Consider the following 21,978-nt stretch of genomic DNA (forward strand, 5'->3'; position numbering starts at 1 on the left):
TCTCTCTCTCTACCTCGTTCCCTTTTCCCGACCTTTAATTGCTTTTTCTTTTATGAGCAACCTTCTGGAACGGCAACACACACACATACATATATAGAGTGTGAGGAGCAGACCCCAGTGGTGTTTCTGTCTACTGCTGAACCGTCCACAGATCAATACAGATACAAACTAATATCAGAGGGACTCAGTCAGTGGATCTCCGCTGCCTCTGCTGGTTCATACAGGACATGACCTCCTCATAACTGTGTTCCTGAGGAAGCCTTAATGATTATAGTCATTTTAAAGACAGATACAGGACAGATGAACCCGACTGGGAGTGGGCTCTAACTGGATGAAAATGATGTGACACTCACACTGTGCTGATTTTGGCCCAATGTTGAGGAGCTTTGAAGACATTCTGGAAGCTAACGGTGGGTCTATACCTTAAAAAGGGGTTAAATGTAGTATTGCTATTCCAAATTATCTTTTTTTTTTTAAATTAGTGATACAGTTAACAAGACATAGTGGACAGAAAAACAACAACACATAAACAAAAAAAGAAAAATGCAAATAAACAAACCAAAAACAACAATGACAAAATAGTGACAAACAACAATGACAACATTATACAGGGTGACACAAAAAAACGGGAACTTTTTAACAATCCAATAAAACCAAGAGTGATGGAAGAAAAATATTTTATTCATAGTAATTGAAACCTTAAAACATGCCATTTAAGAAACAATGATGGAATTTTCATTTTTTAAAAATGACTTCCTGTAGATGGCGTCCTCCTGTACGAATGCATTCTTGAAATCTGCTGTTGAGATTCCTCATTGACCGCTGCAACATCTCAGCTGGGATACTGTGAATTTCATCCTGAATTCTCTGTTTTAACTCATCCAGAGTTCTTGGTCGAGTCGTGTACACTTTACTTTTGAGATAGCCCCACAAGAAAAAATCACAAACGGACAAATCTGGCGGGCTAGGGGGCCAGGGAACGTTACCAAATCTTGAGATCACACGGTTACCGAACAATTCTCGCACAGCCGCCAATGGTTACTAAAATGGGGGTGTGTTTACTTGCTCGAGGTCACTGTCTCGCAGTGCTGCCACTTGCTCATGTCTGCCAATACGCACTTCAAAAATTCCCGTTTTTTTTGGGTCACCCTGTAATTTAAAAAAAATAAAAATTCCATCATTGTTTCTTAAATGGCATGTTTTAAAGTTTCAATTACTATGAATAAAATATTTTTCTTCCATCACTCTTGGTTTTATTGGATTGTTAAAAAGTTCCCGTTTTTTTGTGTCACCCTGTATTACAATGAAAAAGATCAACTAAGAGCAACTATAGACTGATTAGGGGTGATAAGGAAAAGGGGAAGAGGGGAGTGTGAATGAAAGTAAGAATGGGAGGGGGGATGAGAGGGAAAATAAGTCTTATAATAATGATAATGATAATGATAATGATAATAACAACACAACAATATATAGCAACAACACCAATAGTGTCATTTACTAGTGTTATTGTGGCGCCACCACCGTCATGATATTCCAAATTCTCAACATCAGGGAGAAGTAATGTACCAGAACACACTTCAGACCAAAACCACCTACAAACCAACACTATGGAATCACAGACTGTACAACTCACTGAATAAAGTATAAAGATCCCTGTTCACACACATCTGTATTATGGTATCATCAAGTTTTGTCCTTCAAACAAATACTCATAACTGCTTATTTGGACAATCAGTCAAAATAACAGTTTTGTAATCTCCACTCAGATGATCGTTTACATTATAGCTCTGTTAGCTTAGCTCTGTTTTTAGACAGAAAACGCTGTAAAACCACAGTCTTCTCTGTTTTCTATAGGTTTGTGTCATCAGTAGCTGCAGTAAAGATCTGTTTGGAATCATCCAAACAAGGTCAGAAGTGTCACAGTTTAGTCTGAACCATGGATCAATAAATGATAACTTAGAAAAGATGATAACATCACGTAATAATTTGTCATTTTCTTTGACTGTAAAAGTTCTTTCTCAGTGGTTCTCATCCCATCTGGTCATTTTCTCATACTTTAGTCAAAGGCCCCACGGTGTTAGATTTCCTCACCATGGGAGACCAGCAAGGTTATCGTTAACGAAAACTAACAAAATGACGAAAACCAGAATTGAAAAAACATTTTCGTTAAGTGAAATAAATAAAAACTATAATTAAAAATGATAACTAGCTGTAACTGTATTGAGTGCTTACAAAACTAACTAAAATGTATAAAAATTATGGACAAAATTCCCTATGAAATCGATTTATTTCACTCAGCTGACGGCACCGTACGGCACTTCACAGTCCGTCACTTGTCGTTTAGAGTCGTCTTCTCGTCCCCATTCTACCGGCAACATGGAGACTAAAGTTAGGAGAAAGTAGCAGAATCCTGTGTGGGATTTATTTGAATATGACGGCGAGGAAGATAAAAGATATGAAAAAACTAAAACTAAGCATTTAGAAAAAAACGAAAACTAATAAAAACTAGCAAACCTGCTCTAAAAACTAATTAAAACTAACTGAACTAGAGGGAAAAATTCAAAACTAAATAAACTATAATGAAAAATCCCAAATTATTATAATGTTGGAGACCGCCAGAGTGACTCACTACTCCCTCTAGTAGTCACATAAATCTACTAGACAGTTGACGTAAATATATTCAGTTCATGTCTCTACAGTCCAATACATTGCAATATTATAGTACAGTTTTTGAAAGAAGAAATACTAAATACAGCCCCTTCAAGACATTGTTTTATTTTTTGTAATATGTCACTTATCAGTTTTTAAAATGAATATGTGAAATTTGTTTATTATAAGTTATTACAAGAAATTACAACCTTGTTTCCAGAGAAAGATAGTGTTATTGTGTCAAAGGTAAATAAAACCAGAATGTAATGATTTGCAAATCTCATAAACCTACATTTTATGAGTTTAAAATGTATCCTTTTAGGGGAAAAAATGAATTTTTTGGCAGCAGCACATCTCCATAAAGATGTTACAGCTTTATGGACTGTGCTCTGCAGAATCTTGTACCATTAATATTCAAACCCATGTGTTCGGTTTATCCCCCTTTACCTTTTCAGCCTGTCTCATCTGTTGTCTGTGTTGTCACAGTTCTTTGCAGTAGACGCACTGAATTCTCAAATGTAAAAATCAGTGCTTTGTGCAAACGCCAAATAAAGTGTATTTTTTAACCTTTTTTTAGTAAGTAGCTAAAGAAAGTACTCTTTTTACCTTTTAAAATTGCTGCAAAGGCTACACATTTCCACAGATACAAAATGAAGTACATCAGATAAACTCCATACCTGTTACATGGAAAGCAGGTCAGTGAAAATAGGTTTTGGGAAGTCTTTAAAGCTTTTTTTAGACTGAGCTGATCTATGGATACTAAACAGCAAAAGCATAGTAAGAATATTCTATCCAACGTGGTACTTCTAATGCACAGGTGTCAAACATGTGGCCCGGGGCCCAAAACTGGCCCGCCAAAGGTCCCAATCTGGCCCATGGGATGAATTTGCAAAGTGCAGAAGATATTAACAGTCAAGGGCGTCAAACTCGAAAATAATAGTATAGTAACCTAGAAATAATGACTCCAAATTTTCCTCTTGGTTTAATGTGAAAAAAATAATTTGATATCATGCCTGTAAATAATGACATCACCAATTTTTTCTCTTTGATTTACTGCAAAGAACATTAAATTCTAATATCCTTTAATAATAAAACGTCAATAACCTGAACAAATATGAACAACCTGAAATGTCTAAAGAAAAATAAGCGTAATTTTAACAACGTTCTGCCTGTTTTGTGTTTTGGTAGTGTCGTGAAAAATTTACTGCCGCAGATGGGAGATGTCTTTGGTCCCTTTTGGAATTCTTCCACACTATATTTCAGAAAATTTATATCTTTATAGCTCTGTCTAGGTTGTGAAGCTCCATTGAATAAATACACACAGAGTCAAGGCAAAAGTCGGAGATCGAGCAGAATTCGAGCCGCATGGAGTGTTTATTCTTACAAAAGATAAACACTGAGCTGACATCTGCAGAAGCAACTGACTTTTCACCCCGGGAGACCATTTTTAGATTGTCAGAAGTAAGTTGGGTTTAGCTACAAACCATACCCATTTTTTATCATATTTTGAACATTAATCTAGTCACGTCGGAAACCCCCTTTTTTAGCTTGTCTCCGATAGGGTATGGTTTTTTAGTGTCAGTTAGGATTTGTCAGAAAATACACATATGCAACTACTTTCCAGTATTATTTTATCATATATTAATATTAAACTTTTTCCCAGAAAATGTAAATTATTTCCCAGAATGTCCAAAATTTCCACTCGCGTGTACTTCTCTTGTGCACCACGTTCGCCAAAACTTTCCATGAGCTCACATGCTCTTTCTGCCTGCCCCATTTTGTAACTTTCCACAATTTCACGTGTTCTTTCGATGGCTTCGTGTGTTCGTTCTTTTGTGGGTCTCCCAGGAAAAAAAAGTCAGCTGCTCTGGTACAGTCCACACATTACACTAAGAATAACTTCTGGCATGCAAATGAATACAGGTTAAATACTTTTTGAACACAGATTAAATACTTTGAATACAAATTGAATACTTTTGATTAAAATACTGATTTTTTGACACCACAGCAGATCTGATCTGTAATGCCCATGTATAAATCACAAGTTAAGGCATAATATTGATCAAATTATTCTTCTTGTTATTTCTTCTTATTTTTCTTCAGAAATTTCTGTTTTTTCAGGTTATTCACATCTTTTTTGTTTGGATAGTTTGTAAGATGTGAATGTTTTCATAATTTAATGTTATTTTTTTGCATTTAAAAAATTTGGAGTTGTTATTATTTATAGGCTATTATGCTATTATTTTACTGGTCCGGCCCACTGGAGATCAAATTGGGCTGAATGTGGCCCCTGAAAGAAAATGAGTCTGACACCCCTGTTCTAATGGATCACATTGCTGACAGGAGTAAACCATATCTGGTTAAACGTGGATGTGATGTTTCGGTGCAGGTTCTGGCTGTCGGTGCAGGATCTGAAGAGGATGCCCCAGCAGGATGTGGCTCAGAGGGCTCAGGATATCTGGACTGAGTTCCTGGCAGAAGGTGCACCAAGCTCCATCAACCTGGACTCACACAGCTACGAACGCACCAGTCAGAACCTGAAAGACCCTGGCAGATACAGCTACGAGGACGCACAGGTGGGAACGCACAAGACGGAAAACAGAGGGATTCATAGTAATGGGAAAGGGGAGACGCCTAAACAAGTTATGCATGAGATTTATACAAGGTGATTTTACATAGACAGGAAACAAAGGGAGAGAATGGGAATGACAGATGTCACTCAAAACAACAACAAAAAACCCCCCAAACAATCCAGAGAAAACTCAGTTGTATTTTTACTGCACAGCCCAATATCACAACATGCACACGAAAAATCCATCTTTATCCAATTTTTGGAGTTGTCAGATTGTTTAGGTGATCATGTAAACATTATAATTGGATATGTTTTATTAGATAACAGCCATTTTATGATTATCAGACATTAGATTTCCACACCTGGATTTCCCCCTGATATTCTGTCTTTATACACGAATACCTATGAATATGATTTGTTTAATTCTTTTACGTCTGTACTTGTGAAAAAAAAAAAAAATTATAGAAAACAGAGGTCATGTAGTCAAATGTACAGAAGAGGATTAGGGCCACTGGGAAAAAAAGGTCCTGTCTATATATGTGTGTGTGTGTGTGTGTGTGTATATATATATATATATATATATATTTTTTTTTTTTTTTTTTTTTTTTTATTTTTTATTTTTTTTTTTTAATTAAAGTCAGAATTTTATGAAAAAAAAGTCAGAATTCTGTGAAAAATGTCAGAATTCTGAGATTAAAGTCAGAATTCTGACTTTTTTCTCAGAATACTAAAAAAAATATATTGGATGTTCTTTCTGTTTTTTCCAGTGGCCCTAATCAAATGTAAGCCAAAGATGACAATAGGGTCTACCGTCACAATATATGTACAGATTCTGAACTAATAATGGACTGAAATGCTTAAACTGGGGTTTTTAGATTGTCACTTTTCTGAAGTGCATGTAAACGCCTCATCCTATTATTATAATTGTCTGATTTTTCCCAGTTATCAGATTTATATGGTCATGTAAAGGGGCTTTACAATCCCAACAATGAACTACATCCTCAGCCTTTTACCCATTCATCTGAGTAGTAAAATAGGAAACAATAGACCTATTGAAACCTCCACACCCTGAACTTCACTGACCAAACCAAAATACACTCAGGAGGAACACCTCTTCGCCTACTGTCACAAAACAAGATGATTGTACAAAAGCTGTTTGCGGCTGGCTGATTTTCAGGAGGGAAACAATTACCTCCGTAACATCAAATCAACAAAGACACAACTAATCACATCACTAACAATAAAGAATAACAAGCTGCTGACAGTAGATCACAGCAGCACTGATGGAGAGTTTGACTAAGTTAAATAAGCTATTGTTGTTGTGAATGGAGGATGGAACTGACACAAACACTGGTCCAATCAGTCACAACATGAAGTAAAGTATGAGTGCAGATCATAGTCAGGAGCTCACATATCATTAGCCTCATAGCATACCTATCTAAGTAAGGGGTGACAAACATATGGCCCGTGGGCCAAAACTAGGCCGCCAAATGGTCCAATCTGGCCCATGGGAGGAGTTTGTGAACTGCATAAATGCAAACAGTAGAAATGTTATAAAATATTATAATTGTATATCCATTATTGTAATATCACATGAAACAGTGACCCTCCACCACTCTCATATCACATATGTGCAATCTCTATGTGAATTTGTAAATATCTTAAAATTTTATACTTCAGTATTTAGACTTTTAAGAACATTTATTTCTACCTGCCTTTCTTTTGCACTGGTGTGTTGCATATTGCTGCTGTAAACTGTTACATTTCCTCATGGTGGGTTCAATAAAGTCTTATCTTAAATTTAAACTGTTACATTTATTAGAAATTCTTCTTTTATAGGTTTACATTGAGTTGTGTAGTGAGGTGAAACCCTGTTTGAAGTGTGGGCCCAGATAGATAGATAGATAGATAGATAGATAGATAGATAGATAGATAGATAGATAGATAGATAGATAGATAGACCATCACACACAGTGAAAGCACAGTTATTTAAGAGAAAACAGTAAGTGGTCTTACTTGTAAAATCATAAAAACAATCATGCAAACCCTTTTTTTTAGCTTGTTGCTTATTAAATACTACTCAGTATTAGCTGGAATATGCAATTAAGATATAATTTACTTAAAATGAAATGACTTTTTTCTGTGTGGAGTTTGCATAATAATAATAATAATAATAATAATAGCTTTATTTATATAGGACCTTTTTAAAACAAAGTTTACAAAGTGCTTGACAGACAAAGCCGAGGGCACAACAGCAGGATATAAGATGCAATGTTCTGCCCGTATCTGCATGGGTTCTCTCCGGGTACTCCGGCTTCCTCCCACTATCCAAAGACATGCACTGATAGGTTAATCAGTTAATCTAAATCTGCCCATAGGTGTGAATGTGAGAGTGATTGTTTGTCTTTGTATGTCAGCCCTGAGATGAACTATCGACATGTCCAGGGTGTACCTCGCCTTCGCCCATAGGTAGCTGGGATAGACTCCAGCGACCCCCGTGACCCTAGTGAGGATAAAGCAGGTTCAGGAAAAAATGCTTCACATAATAATTTTTCTCTGTTCATTCCCAGAATCAGGTTTTATTATTGCATTTTTAAAGTTCATTGCATCATCATCTTTTTCTCACATACAAACTTTTCCAAACTGAGGCCAAATATACAACTGTCGATGCAAAACCTAACCCCCATCCTCTCTTATAGTCCATATTCTACCATTCAGAGTGGTTATATTTCACTTTTAATTTATCTCTTCAGGTGATCAGTGTCAAAGCTGAAGCACTCTATCTCACACTGTTGTCTGCCCCATTTGTCTTTCTTACACGCTTCAGCAATATCAACTAATGGGTTTATATTATTGAGTGATTTCTAGAAGATATGGTATGCTGGGAGACAGATAAAGGGCGGGGGGAGGGAGTATTAGAGGTAGGGGGTGTCTATCAGATTTCTTTCTGCTACAGGCCTGAGGGGAAGCGTTAAATAAAAATATTATTCCTGTCAGTTACTTGGAAATGTGAAACTGTCATCCTCCTCCCTCAGTGACTGCTGTGTTTAGTTTACTCTGAATTGGCAAGTTTCACACATCATTAGCATATTTTATATATACATATATATATTTACACAAAATAGAAATACTCTGAGCTGGAGAATATTACACAGATGTGTTGTTTTTTTTCCTCTCTGTCCCTTCAGGATCATATCTACAAACTGATGAAGAGCGACAGCTATACACGCTTCCTCCGCTCCAACGTGTACCAGGACCTGCTGATGGCAAGAAAGAAAGTATGTGTGTTTTTCGTCATCACTAGGGTTGGTTTGTGTCATGTTGTGTGGACTTAATACACACCATATTGAGATCTGAGACACATGCATGTTCCTTTTGTTTATATGCAACGAAGTAGGTAATTTAACAGGATGAGGAATTATTTACACCAAATGTGAAGATAGCAGTACAAAAACTTAGTGTTAAACTTTAATAAAAAAAATCCTCCCTTAGCAGAGCTAACAGTTTTACACCCCCTTTTTTCAAAATTAAACATTTATTTAACCAGAAGAAGTCCCATCAAGATTAAGATCTGTTTTACAGGGGCAACGTGGCCAAGAGGTCAGCAGCACACACCATGAATGAATACAAGTTTAAAAGATACATAATAATAATAGATTAAAACAGACAATAATTTAGTAAGCACAAAAAGTTTGACTAATTTTTAAAGTGCAGTTCAGTTGAGGTCAGCAACAACTAGGGGGCAGCAAAACTAAAGACTAACTTCCCCAACTCAGTCCAAACTCTTGGAACACTTAGATCAGTGGTTCTGAACTGGGGGGCGCAGACACTCCCAGGGGGACGCGAGTGAGTGACATGGTTATGCGTGTGGGGTGCGTTAGCGACTACAGTTGTACATCACAACATTATAAATCAACCAGCACATACTCTCCCCCCTCTCACGGATTAAGGTCTGTGAGTGGGGGGGGGGTGCATAACGTCCAGCACACACCCACCCGCCCCCCCTTCGCAAATTTGTTTTCAGGGGGCAGCAGGTAGTCAGTAGTCGCTTTCCATTGGACTTATGTGCAAAACTTTATTGCTATTTACCAAATGTTGAAAAACAGAAGTGTGTAATGTGGGTTTTTCCATTAAATCACAAATACAATGATTTGTTTATTTATTATCGTGAGATGACACGAGACATCATTCCATAAACATAAAATAAAAATATCGTGTTGATTTACAGATATATTCATTGTTATTATATATTATACTCTATCCCGTACTAAATTAAAAAAATAAGTTGGTTTCCTGGTGTGTCCACACCCACCAATGTCCTTGTCATATAGGTCCGTTGTGTTACTTTTAGAATTACGTACTGCCCCCCCCCCCCCCCCCCACACACACACACACACACACTAAGTTTTTCAGGCATGGGAGGGGGGGGGGGCAATAGGCTCATGATGCTGTTAGTGGGGCGTGGTTCAAAAAAGGTTGAGAAACTCTGATTTAGATAATAATTATCATGAGCTCTTGAAGCATAATGGATATTGGTTCTTTCAAAAAAAAGACAAGATACAGTCGTGGAAAAAATTCGTAGAGCATCAAAAGTCATCGAAAACAATGGTTATGCAATCAAGTACTAACTCCTGTGTGTATCATGTGACTAAAACAGACAGAAAAGAAAACATGGAATGCCTCAAAGCACTGTTTTTGTCAGTCCAATGCCATAGATATTGATGTAAGAACTGAAGTGATTTTGGTTATTATTAAGAAAACATGGAAAATAGCTAAATATCAGCTCTGAAATTAAACTGTTATGAGCTATTTTTGTTGTTATTATATTTTTCCAAACAAATGTACTTTTAGTTGTACCAGGCATTAAAATGAACAAGAAATTGAAGAAAACAAGGGGTGGTCTAATAATTTTTTCCACGACTGTAGATTTGACAGAACCAAACCAAGAAGAGCCTGTGAATCTCTGATATCTGCACAGTTAGTTTCTCTACTGAAGTGGAAATGCTTTGCCATGACTCTAGTAAGACTTAGATGCATCTTTTTTCTGATCTTTTGACCCAGTTCATCCCAGGATTTAGGTCAGGTGACTGGTCTGGCCGTTCTATGATAGATAACACCCCGGCTGACTGTTTTCTCTCTATATAACCCTGATAGAGTTTAGACCTACAGTGTGTTTCAGGTCATGGTTTTGTTGCAGGTGAAGTTGAAATGGTATCTGTTGCTTATATACTGACCTGTATCAACACTGAACCATCAAACTGTTTTTAATGCATCAGTGTCTCCAGGGTTTTAACCTACATGTATATAGGTCATGACTGTGAATTAGAAGTGGTTGTCCAACATTTCACTTGGATGAATAAAGGTAAAAAAAAAACCCAGCATGTTCTCCAAACTTCTCGTAAATAGAAACTTGTGTGGTGGAGCGTGACATACACCATATGGACAAAGTATTCTATTGGGACACATTGAATTCAGGTGTTTTAATGTTAAAAGGAGGCTGGATTATAAAACTATAATGACATGTCAGATTATTTTATACTGCAATAAATAACATTGCTATGAACAATTATTTTCTCTTTAGGATTCGTTTTTTTTTTTTTTTTTTTTTTTACTTTCTCATCTACCCTTTCAAAACGTTTTTCTTTTCATAATTTTACTCAGCATTGACATCATTTAAACATTTGAATTATTTCAAATGATCTGTCTTTAGATTTCTGAAATATCTGCTACATTCTGACCATAAATGATCATTTTAAAACACATGAAACCATCTAGTGTCTTCAACTGCAACGTAATATCATGAAATCGCATAAATATACACGCCACTTTTAATTGGCGTATTATCTGTACACATTATAAGCTTTCCGCATGTATGTTCACACCACGTCAAATACCACGAACTGAGGGTTAGGGGTTAGGGTGTTAGGGTTATGTGAAGCGGAGATCTTGACGTAAATTGACGCGCGATCACATGGCGTTGAATAACACAAAAGGAAGAAAATGCGTATGTATTACCAGGGGCGCCGCTAGCAATTATGGGCCCCATGAAAGCTAAACGTTGTGGGCCCTTCATAAAATTCAGTATCTTGTCGATGTGTCGGACCGGGGGAGGAGGTTTGTACGTGGCGGTGCGGTCCATGGCTAACATAACTGTCATGAAGATAAACTGAAACTTTACATGCTTTTAACGTCCATCTCATGGCTTCTATACCTCTATTATACATCGGACCTTACATGAAATTTATCACAACTTCTAACCCTAACCCACTGAGCCCCCTCCACTGCTCTATGGGCCCCCCACAAATGCTGGGCCCCATGAATTTGCCATATTCACCCTTAATGGCACCCCAGCGTATTGCACGCCAAATGCCATAAGAACTGGCGTGACATACAACGCGATTTCATGAGATCAGCCTCTCAAGTGTCACTCAGGAAGAAAAATCAACCTAAATTTAAAATCCTAAACTGAACTGATCAGCTAACATGAACATTTTTATTATTGTAATAGTTCAAGTCAATGGGAATGATAAGTTCTATAAGCTGTAGCTGTGATATGTGCACATATTTGTACCCGTTTAATGTAGTTACTAGTATGAAAAGCTTGTATCTGTACATGCATGTATTTGTTTGGTCAAAATGACTCTTCGTGCTCTTTAATTGTCTAGTTTGTTGCATATACAGGGTGGGGAAGCAAAATTTACAATGAACATTTAGTTGTTTTTTCTCAGCAGGCACTACGTCAATTGTTTTGAAACCAAACATATATTGATGTCATAATCATACCTAACACTATTATCCATACCTTTTCACAAACTTTTGCCCATATGAGTAATCAGGAAAGCAAACGTCAAAGAGTGTGTGATTTGCTGAATGCACTCGTCACACCAAAGGAGATTTCAAAAATAGTTGGAGTGTCCATAAAGACTGTTTATAATGGAAAGAAGAGAATGACTATGAGCAAAACTATTACGAGAAAGTCTGGAAGATACTATTAAAGAAGAATGGGAGAAGTTGTCACCTGAATATTTGAGGAACACTTGCGCAAGTTTCAGGAAGCGTGTGAAGGCAGTTATTGAGAAAGAAGGAGGACACATAGAATAAAAACATTTTCTATTATGGAAATTTTCTTGTGGCAAATAAATTCTCATGACTTTCAATAAACTAATTGGTCATACAGTGTCTTTCAATCCCTACCTCAAAATATTGTGAATTTTGCTTCCCCACCCTGTAAACAAGTCTATAAAAACTGATAAGACTGTTTTTGAACTTTTGACACACATTACATGTAAGAGAGATGAACAGTCAGAGGACGTATTACACAGGAAACACTGGAATGAGTTTAAAAGAACAGTTTGCTCAGTACAGGAGACTGATCACTCTGGTTGTGAATGCAGTTCCCATTGTACGCCTTTATAAAGTAAATGTATCATAACTCAGTCATTGTTCCAAAATGGAGGATGGAGAGCGTGTGTCTTTTCATAATTGGTTAAAAAGTGTAAATACACCTATAACCCAGATATAAATCAAACCTTTAAGGACAGAGAAGCAGATAGTTTATCTATGGACCTGGGGGTGTAGACTTACTGTCTGCAGATCCACAAAGAAAACAGAGTGTAATCCAAAGTGTGCAGCAGTCCGTCCTGACCTCAGACCACAAACAGACGGAGAATATCTGTAACTGTATGTGCTTTGCTCTAAGTCAAACAAAAAGCCGATCTGGTATTTAGCCTCACAGGTCACTCCGTTTTATTCTGTCTGTCTCACATATCTGCCTCCACTGGAAAATGTATTAAAAATATATACAGTACATAGAAGAAAGTACTGCAAATAGAACATAGTTGGATGTGAACTACTGAACCATATGCATAAATAAAATATACCAAATGAAAATGCATAATTTCCTGTACAACAACAACAACAACAACATAACAACACATCATCAGTTGGAGATAAACATGTTTTGCCAGTGTTAGTTGTTTGAGATTCCTATGGATGTGCTGGGATTTTTTCATGTTGACCCTGAATATATGAAATGTGACTTCATTAAGACACTGAAGAGAAGAATATGTATGTTTGTTATTTCAGTAGACAGTGGCAGAATGCATAATAATACATATATTTTTCTCCATGTTAATTGGAACGTGCTCCTCAAATGTTTTTACCTGAACTGATTTTTAATTTGGACCATTAGATGAATATAAATACGATTACATGGCTCTAATTAAGAGGATCACTAAATAATGTAATGTAATTATAAGTTAAACTTCATCCCGCTCCTTTTCAAACGTTTGACTTTCTTTTTTTATAATTTGGTTACACTTTATAATAAGTGCATACAATGAAGCATTAGTTAAGCATTAACAAATATTTAATTCATTATTTATAAAGCATATTTCTGACATGAATAGCCATTAGTATATGGGTTATAAGCACAGTTATAATGGTTTTACTCATCATTCATAATCATAATCATTCATCATTCAATCATGCATTTTGTTTCCTTTGTTAGAATAACTGAGACTTCTGTGAGTCTTTAGGCATTGCCAACCTTTAAATGTCATTTGTAAATGCTTTATATGGCACAGATAGTCCGCACTTAAGATGAGCTCACACCATTTACTTTATAACTACCTGAAATAATGAATTCCTGTATTAATAACTGTTTATAAGACATCATTGGAAAATAAATGTGTGAGTTAGTATAAAATACCCACTAACATATTCACCTACCATTAGTATATGCCTGAATAGTGTAATTTCAAGCATAAATGCACATCATAACTTGTTTGTAAGTGATGCAATACTAAATGTTTAAATGCTGAATCCATAATTTTTAAAGTATGAAAATACAATCATTAACCCTTTCATGCATAATGGTCACTACAGTGGACAGTTATTCTACAGCTGTTCTCTTGTAAATTCATGGGTTTTGTTGTTTTAGTTCCATACGAGTCGACAAAGTGGACGCTTATGCATCATCCCATAAACTGTAATTCATTCCATTACTGTAACTTTGCTGTTTTTGATAAACCTGATCTGCACTAACATGTGTTAAAACAATTGCTAATTGTTATTAGACTGTAATTAACAGTTTTCTTCATCAAAAAGGTTTTTTTTTTTTTGTTTTGTTTTTTTTTTTTTTGCATATCGTCTGCATGAAGTTAGTTATAACTAGTATTAGAGTATGTTAAAATGTGAGAAAACATCAGATTAGCAGCATGAAAAATGTTTTTATTTCATAGTTTTCACACTGTATATCACTTTCTGATGATGGGTTTTAAATACATGGGGGGGTTTTTTCTTCAAAAATTAAACGCATGGTGTCCAGCTGAGTGGGCATTTTTGTAACTCCATGAAAAATAGGTTCATTAAAAAATTTCAATTGCATTGTTTTTTTCATGCCTAAAGAGGAGTAAAAACACTCGGGGAAAAAAAACCTCAAAGTTCTCATAATTCATGCATGAAAGGGTTCAGCATATTGTAGGTGAGCTTATTAATGATGAGTAAAACCATTGTAACTGTGCTTATAAACCATTTACTGAGTATTCATGTCAGAAATATGCTTTATAAATAATGAATTAAATATTTGTTAATGCTTAACTAATGCTTCATAGTGTGTACTTATTATAAAGTATTACCTATAATTCTTTTGTTGTTTGATTTTAATGCAATATTGGAAATAAATAAATAAACAAACAAATGTGATTTCTAACATATTTCTAACTCCTTTTCTTCCTTTGTCTTGAATGTCCTCCTCATTCAGCCTGAAACTGAGCAGGGTCGACGTACCTCTCTGGAGAAGTTCACCCGCAGCGTGGTGAGTGTCCTCATTATTAATGTATTATGACTTCTATTGGATGAGATTTTCTGTTGTGATTAGATAGTGTTGACCAAATGTCATATCCTGTGTTGTTGGGAAGCTACGTTTTGATTTGTAATTATCTGCAGATTAGTAGTTACTGTCAGGGGGAAAGAAGTGTGACGCCAATGTGGAAGGATGTTAAAGTGTAATACTGCTGATGACAGGAAGTTTAACCTCACAATGATACTCGACTGAATTCTATTTCAAGAACTCTTATTTAAAGTTTTTCAACATATTAAATGTGACAAAATATTATGAAATGTAAAGGACTGAAAAGCCACATTTTTAATGTCATGGCCACCTTCTTTGGTATGTTTAGGTGGTTATAGACGACAGGTTGTTTAGAGAAATACACATTTGTTTTAATAATTTGTTGATTAGCAGAACCAGTCAAAAACTAGATGAATAGAGTCTCTTTTGTTCCTTGTAAACCATTCAACTTTTAATATTGTGCACAGATTTAGCTCAACAGCTTCATTGAACCACGTCCACAAATCTGCTAAAACAAGGCGTTCACACACAGTGAATAAAGGGTTCATGTATCTGCAGTATCTGTGATATGACTGATTACATTTTTTATTTTTATTTTTTTATTTACATTTTTTTTGTAACTCACTTTTTATTGATTTTTCTTTCTTTTCATCCATTGGACATTTTACAGTGATACAACAGGATAGAATTATAAGAAAATATATCAATAAAAATATGGAAAAAAACAATTACTGCCCCTGACACTGGTCACATCCCACATTAACTCTTTAAAACCTGACGTGTCATCGCTGACACACCCTGCGCATATACAGTTTGAATGGTTGTAACTCTTTCACTGTTTGTGTAATTGGAAAAATTCCAACGGTTTCTCAAACCTGAGACGTTGTGCTTTATAAACTTTATTGGGTCATTACGGTAATTTCACCCATGCCTGTACTAGAGGCTGGAGAAAAAGCTGTTTTAGCAGAATTATAAAATGCAGTAAAGTGTAAATAATTGATAGATTTTGAAAGATATGGGAAAAAAATAAAGTGCTCTGGAAAAATGGGCAAACGGACTCACTGACAGCATATTTTCTAACCTTTTTATTGGCAAAATAAGAAAAAAAGTCCAAGCGGACCACTTTGGGGTTAAAAGACTGGATGTTCAGGGCAAAACATAATTGCCAAATAACATAATTACCCAATGAGTCTTTTCTCATTTCAGTTTTACCTTCAATAATTATGAAAACCAGTTATTCTGTGCCTGATTGTACAGTCGTTGCAGTGATTTCATATGCATTTGTACTGTAGGCATGATGTAACTCCTTTTATTATTTGCTATTTCTGCTCTTTCGCTTTAGCGTCTTCCCTATGGGGAAATGTTCATCTAGATATTGGGTATTGGTTGACTAGGGCTAATTAATTTTTCAGCAGTCAAACAGAAACAAAGAAGCTGCTTGCAGGAGAACAGAAGGAGGCATATATCTCAGGAGACATAATCTCAATATACAATAAATCTTACCCTGGCATTCCAATGTCTTCAGTCCTATAGTCAGTAAATTAGTAGATTTTTTTTCAAATTACTATTTGGGTGAGCTACAGTTGCAGAAAAAATTATTAGATCACCTTTGTTTCTTCAATTTCTTGTTCATTTTAATGCCTGGTACAACTAAAGGCACATTTGTTTGGGCAAATATAATGATAACAAAAATAGCTCATAAGTGTTTAATTTCAGAGCTGATATCGAGACATTTTCCATGTTTTCTTGATAATAACCAAAATCCCTTCAGTTCTTACATCAGTATCTATGGCGTTGTACTGACAAAATCAGTGCTTTTAAGAATTCTGTGTTTTCTTTTCTGTCTGTTTTAGTCACATGATACACACAGGAGTTAGTACTTGATTGTATAACCATTATTTTTGATGACTTTTGATGGTCTAATAATTTTTGTTGTCAGTCTTTTTATTCAGAGTCAGTTACAAAAACATCCACCATTACAATTCGTCCATATTTTGAAAAATACACACAGAGTGAGCAAACCAAAAATACAACAAAGGAAGGCAAACATAACAAACACACAATTTAAAGTTACCAAATAACATTTTCTTTCTATTTAACCTTTCAGTCAACAGTTGTATTTTATTTCATCAATTCTACACAAAAATATTTAATACCATCCTTATTTCCTCCAAAAACTGAATTCAGTGAAATACATTTTTTAAAACTTTCCTAAGCAATTAACCAAAAAGTGGCTCGATTTAACTGATGTCACCCTATTCGATACCTGATACCGATACTTTCAGTGATTTTTCAAAATTAAAATGTGACACCACACATGACAAATACTGTACATTTAACTGCTTTATTTTGCATAAACTTTGGTGGCTGTTGCTTTAACCCATAAAGACCCAATGATACTTTTGTTACAGTTACCAAATACATGTTTCTTCCTATTTAACCCTTCAATTAACAATTATATTTTATTTCATCAATTCTGCACAAAAATATTTTAATACCATCCTTATTTCCTCCAAAAACAGAATTCAGTGAAATACATTTCTTTTTAAAAGTTTCCTAAGAGATTAACCAAAAAGTGGCTCGATTTAGCTGATGTCACTGTATCCGATACCGATACTTTCAGTGATTTTTCAAAATTAAAATGTGACACTTTAAAGACACCACACATGATAAATACTGTACATTTAACTGCTTTATTTTGCATAAATTTGGTGGCCATTGTTTTAACCCATAAAGACCCAGTGATACTTTTGTTACAGTTACCAAATAAAATGTTCTCTCTGTTTAACAATTATATTTTATTTCATCAGTTCTACACAAAAATATTTAAAACCTTCTTTATTTCCTACAAAAACTGAATTCAGTGAAATACATTACTTTTTAAAACTTTCCTTAGCGATTAACCAAAAAGTGGCTTGATTTAGCTGATGTCACTGTATCCGATATCCGATACCGATACTTTCAGTGATTTTTCAAAATTAAAATGTGACACCACACATGACAAATACTGTACATTTAACTGCTTTATTTTGCATAAACTTTGGTGGCCATTGTTTTAACCCATAAAGACCCAGTGATACTTTTGTTACAGTTACCAAATAAAATTTTCTTTCTATTTAACCCTTCAATTAACAATTATATTTTTTTCATCAATTCTACACAAAAATACTTAACACCATCCTTATTTCCTACAAAAACAGAATTCAGTGAAATAAATTGCTTTTTAAAACTTTCCTAAGAGGTTAACCAAAAAGTGGCTCGATTTAGCTGATGTCACCGTATCCGATACCGATACTTTCAGTAATTTTTCAAAATTAAAATGTGACACTTTAAAGACACCACACATGATAAATACTGTACATTTAACTGCTTTATTTTGCATAAACTTTGGTGGCCATTGTTTTAACCCATAAAGACCCAGTGATACTTTTGTTACAGTTACCAAATAAAATTTTCTCTCTGTTTAACAATTATATTTTATTTCATCAGTTCTACACAAAAATATTTAATACCTTCTTTATTTCCTACAAAAACTGAATTCAGTAAAATACATTACTTTTTAAAACTTTCCTAAGCGATTAACCAAAAAGTGGCTCGATTTAGCTGATGTCACTGTATCCGATACCGATACCGATACTTTCAATGATTTTTCAAAATTAAAATGGGACACTTTAAAGACACCACACATGATAAATACTGTACATTTAACTGCTTTATTGCACATAAACTTTGGTGGCCGTTGTTTTGTTCTACACAAAAATATTTAATACCATCAAAATTATAATTATTTAATACCATCAAAATACCTTCAAAATTAAAATGGGACACCACACATGACAAATACTGTACATTTAACTGCTTTATTGAGCAAAAACTTTGGTGGCCATTGTTTTAACCCATAAAGACCCAGTGATACTTTTGTTACAGTTGCTAAATAAATTTTCACTCTATTTAACAATTATATTTTATTTCATCAATTCTACACAAAAATATTTAATACCTTCTTTATTTCCTACAAAAATAGAATTCATTGAAATACATTGCTTTTTAAAATTTTCCTAAGAGATTAACTATTGTTTTTGGTGACTTTTCCATATGTTTTGCCCCCGTTTCTTTCTAAATCCTGTATAAACCTTTCAGCCTGATGGTGCTCTGACAGCTGTCACCTTCACCTCATGTAAACCTTCCATTTCCTCGCAGGGGAAGTCACTGACGGGCAAACGGCTGACCGGCCTCATGCAGTCGTCCTGACAAGGCCTGGATCAAGAGTAGCAGGACCCGCACTCAGAAGAGCTGCTTCCCCCCGGGGGGCGGGTGGAAAAGGACCCTGAGGTGTTTGACTGTGGCTGTGGGAGGCGGGTGAGGACACCAAACAAACCCCGTCTGCTGGACTGGACCCGACCCGACCCGACTGCTGGACTGCCACATTTGAAACCCACCTCAGATGAGTTGAAGAGGACCGACAGCATGCAATAAGTCACCGGACCTGACACCAGGACAGCGCTGTCACTGCATAGAGGACAAACAATGCTTCTCTTCTTGGAGGGTTTCTACTTTAAAGCCTGTACACTGCCGGGCTTTGTTGTTTTCTCTATTACTATCTACACTCATGTTATTATGGTAGCTGAAGAGGCTATCCGTCGCTTTCTTTTCAGTGATATACACAGTGGAATGCTTGAATGCCTTGATTGATGTCCAAAAATGAGACTTAGACTAACGCTGTAGCTAGCTGTTTTATTTCACCTCATTCACAGGGACAGAGGGGGTTGAGGAGGGGGTTTTACAGCCGACATCTGCACTCCGTAAAGAACTTCTGCTCACTGCTTTAACGGTCCAACAGGTGCAGTAGTACACCAGCTTGTACGTAGATGAGCTTTTCGATCCAACTTTGCTGCTTTTTGCGGGATGACTCATGGTTAAACCTCTGCATGTCTAACACTGGTCTGGTCGGTTTTCGGTGTTTTCTTACTTCAGGTCAGTCACAACTTCTGGAATTTTCACATAAAGGCAGATCAAAAGTGCACATCTTACTTTTTTTCTTCATTTCAGGACCGTTGATGTACTGTAGCTGGTACAGTAGTGAGTATGTGCACCTATATTTACAACACGTGGAAAAAGGGACACAGCTGAAGGGTTTATAACTGAAGAATAAAGCAACACACTTTTATTTGGTCACATTTGCAACAAAGCAGTATGTAAAAACACCACACTTTATTATAGTTAAACAGCCTCAGCACAATATGTAATATATTCCCCTGCAAGTTTGTAATAAAGTATGTCAAAATATGAGACTATTTACAGCTTTATACTGAGTTAATGCCTTTTGAAGGTCTTTTTGAGGAACCCCTGTCAAAAGACTGTTGTATTAGTCAACCCTGTTAGAAAGAAAAGTGTGAATGGGTTTTTCCAGATCCACTTTTAACATGAAGTCCTTGACCGTGGCTTCAAGACAAATAGGATAAAAAGCTGATTTAAATAATACTATGACATTTTGCATTCCAACATCCTGTTAGTGATTAAATACCTGAATGTCCCAATACTTTTGTCCATATAATGTGGTTCAGTTGATAGAAATATAAGCTGCACAGATAAACACATTCATTTTGGCCAGTTATTACAGAATACAGTAGATAATTGTTTAAAGAAAAAAAAAAATGTACAGCTTTATACTGAGTTAATGCTTTTTGAAGTTCTTTTTGAGGAATCCCCGTCAAAAGACCATTGCATTAGTCAACTCTGTTAAAAATAAAAGTGTGAATGGGTTTTTCCAGATCAAGGTTATTATCGTTAACGAAAACTAAAAAAATGACAAAAACTAGAATTGAAAAAACATTTTCGTTAACTGAAATAAATAAAAACTATAATTAAAAGAAAAAATGATAATTAACTGAAACTGTATTGTGTGTTTACAAAACAAACTAAAACAGATAAAAATTATGGATATAATTCCCTTCGTTTTCATCTTTGTCAATGTCAGACTGATACAAAATAGATTTATTTCACTTGAGCTATTTTAGCCAGTGGCACCATATGACACTTCATGATCCATCACTTCTCGTCATGGAAACATGGAGACTAAAGTTGGGAGAAAGCACCAGATTCCTGTCTGGGATTTATTTGAATACGACGGAGAAGAAGAGAAAAGATATGAAACTAGAAAAGCACTCGGAGAGCGCAGACCTCCGCTAAGGCAGACCAGTGCCCCCCCCCATCACCACCAAAATTAAAAAAATTTCTTCCTTGTGCCAGTATCAACATTTCCTGAAATTTTCATCCAAATCCGTCCTTAACTTTTTGAGTTATCTTGCACAGGGACAGACAGACAAACCAACGCCGGCAAAAACATCACCTCCTTGGTAGAGGTAAAAACAAAAACTAATACTAAAACTAAACTAAAACTAAGCATTTAGAAAAAAAACAAAAAACTAATAAAACTAACAAACCTGCTCTAAAAACTGATCAAAACTAACTGAATTAGAGGAAAAAAAGGTCAAAACTAAATAAAACTAAACTATAATGAAAAATCCAAAACTATCATAACCCTGTTCCAGATCCACTTTTAACATGAACTCTTTGACCGTGGCTTCAAGACAAATAGGATAAAAAGCTGATTTAAATAATACTATGACATTTTGCATTCCAACATCCTGTTAGTGATTAAATACCTGAATGTCCCAATACTTTTGTCCATATAATGTGGTTCAGTTGATACAAATATAAGCTGCACAGTCTTCATTTTGGCCAGTTATTACAGAATACAGTAGATAATTGTTTAAAGAAAAAAAAATTACAGCTTTATACTGAGTTAGTGCTTTTTGAAGTTCTTTTTGAGGAATCCCCGTCAAAAGACCATTGCATTAGTCAACTCTGTTAAAAATAAAAGTGTGAATGGGTTTTTCCAGAT

The 21,978-nt window shown here is 35.4% G+C and overlaps 1 protein-coding gene across 2 annotated transcripts in view; it reads left to right on the plus strand.

The window, feature by feature from the left end:
- LOC115414738 (regulator of G-protein signaling 6-like) overlaps window positions 1-20,527 on the plus strand; it is a 232,363-nt gene extending 211,836 nt beyond the window's left edge. For both annotated transcript variants that reach the window (XM_030128019.1, XM_030128020.1), the window contains exons 15-18: window positions 5,039-5,225; window positions 8,410-8,499; window positions 14,985-15,038; window positions 19,275-20,527. In XM_030128019.1, coding sequence (XP_029983879.1) covers window positions 5,039-5,225; window positions 8,410-8,499; window positions 14,985-15,038; window positions 19,275-19,325 — 382 coding nt within the window. In that variant the 3' untranslated portion in view covers window positions 19,326-20,527. The remainder of the gene's footprint in view (window positions 1-5,038; window positions 5,226-8,409; window positions 8,500-14,984; window positions 15,039-19,274) is intronic.
- Window positions 20,528-21,978: the final 1,451 nt, after the last annotated feature.

The sequence above is a fragment of the Sphaeramia orbicularis genome, chromosome 24 (genome assembly GCF_902148855.1).
Source record: "Sphaeramia orbicularis chromosome 24, fSphaOr1.1, whole genome shotgun sequence".
Taxonomy (NCBI): domain Eukaryota; kingdom Metazoa; phylum Chordata; class Actinopteri; order Kurtiformes; family Apogonidae; genus Sphaeramia; species Sphaeramia orbicularis.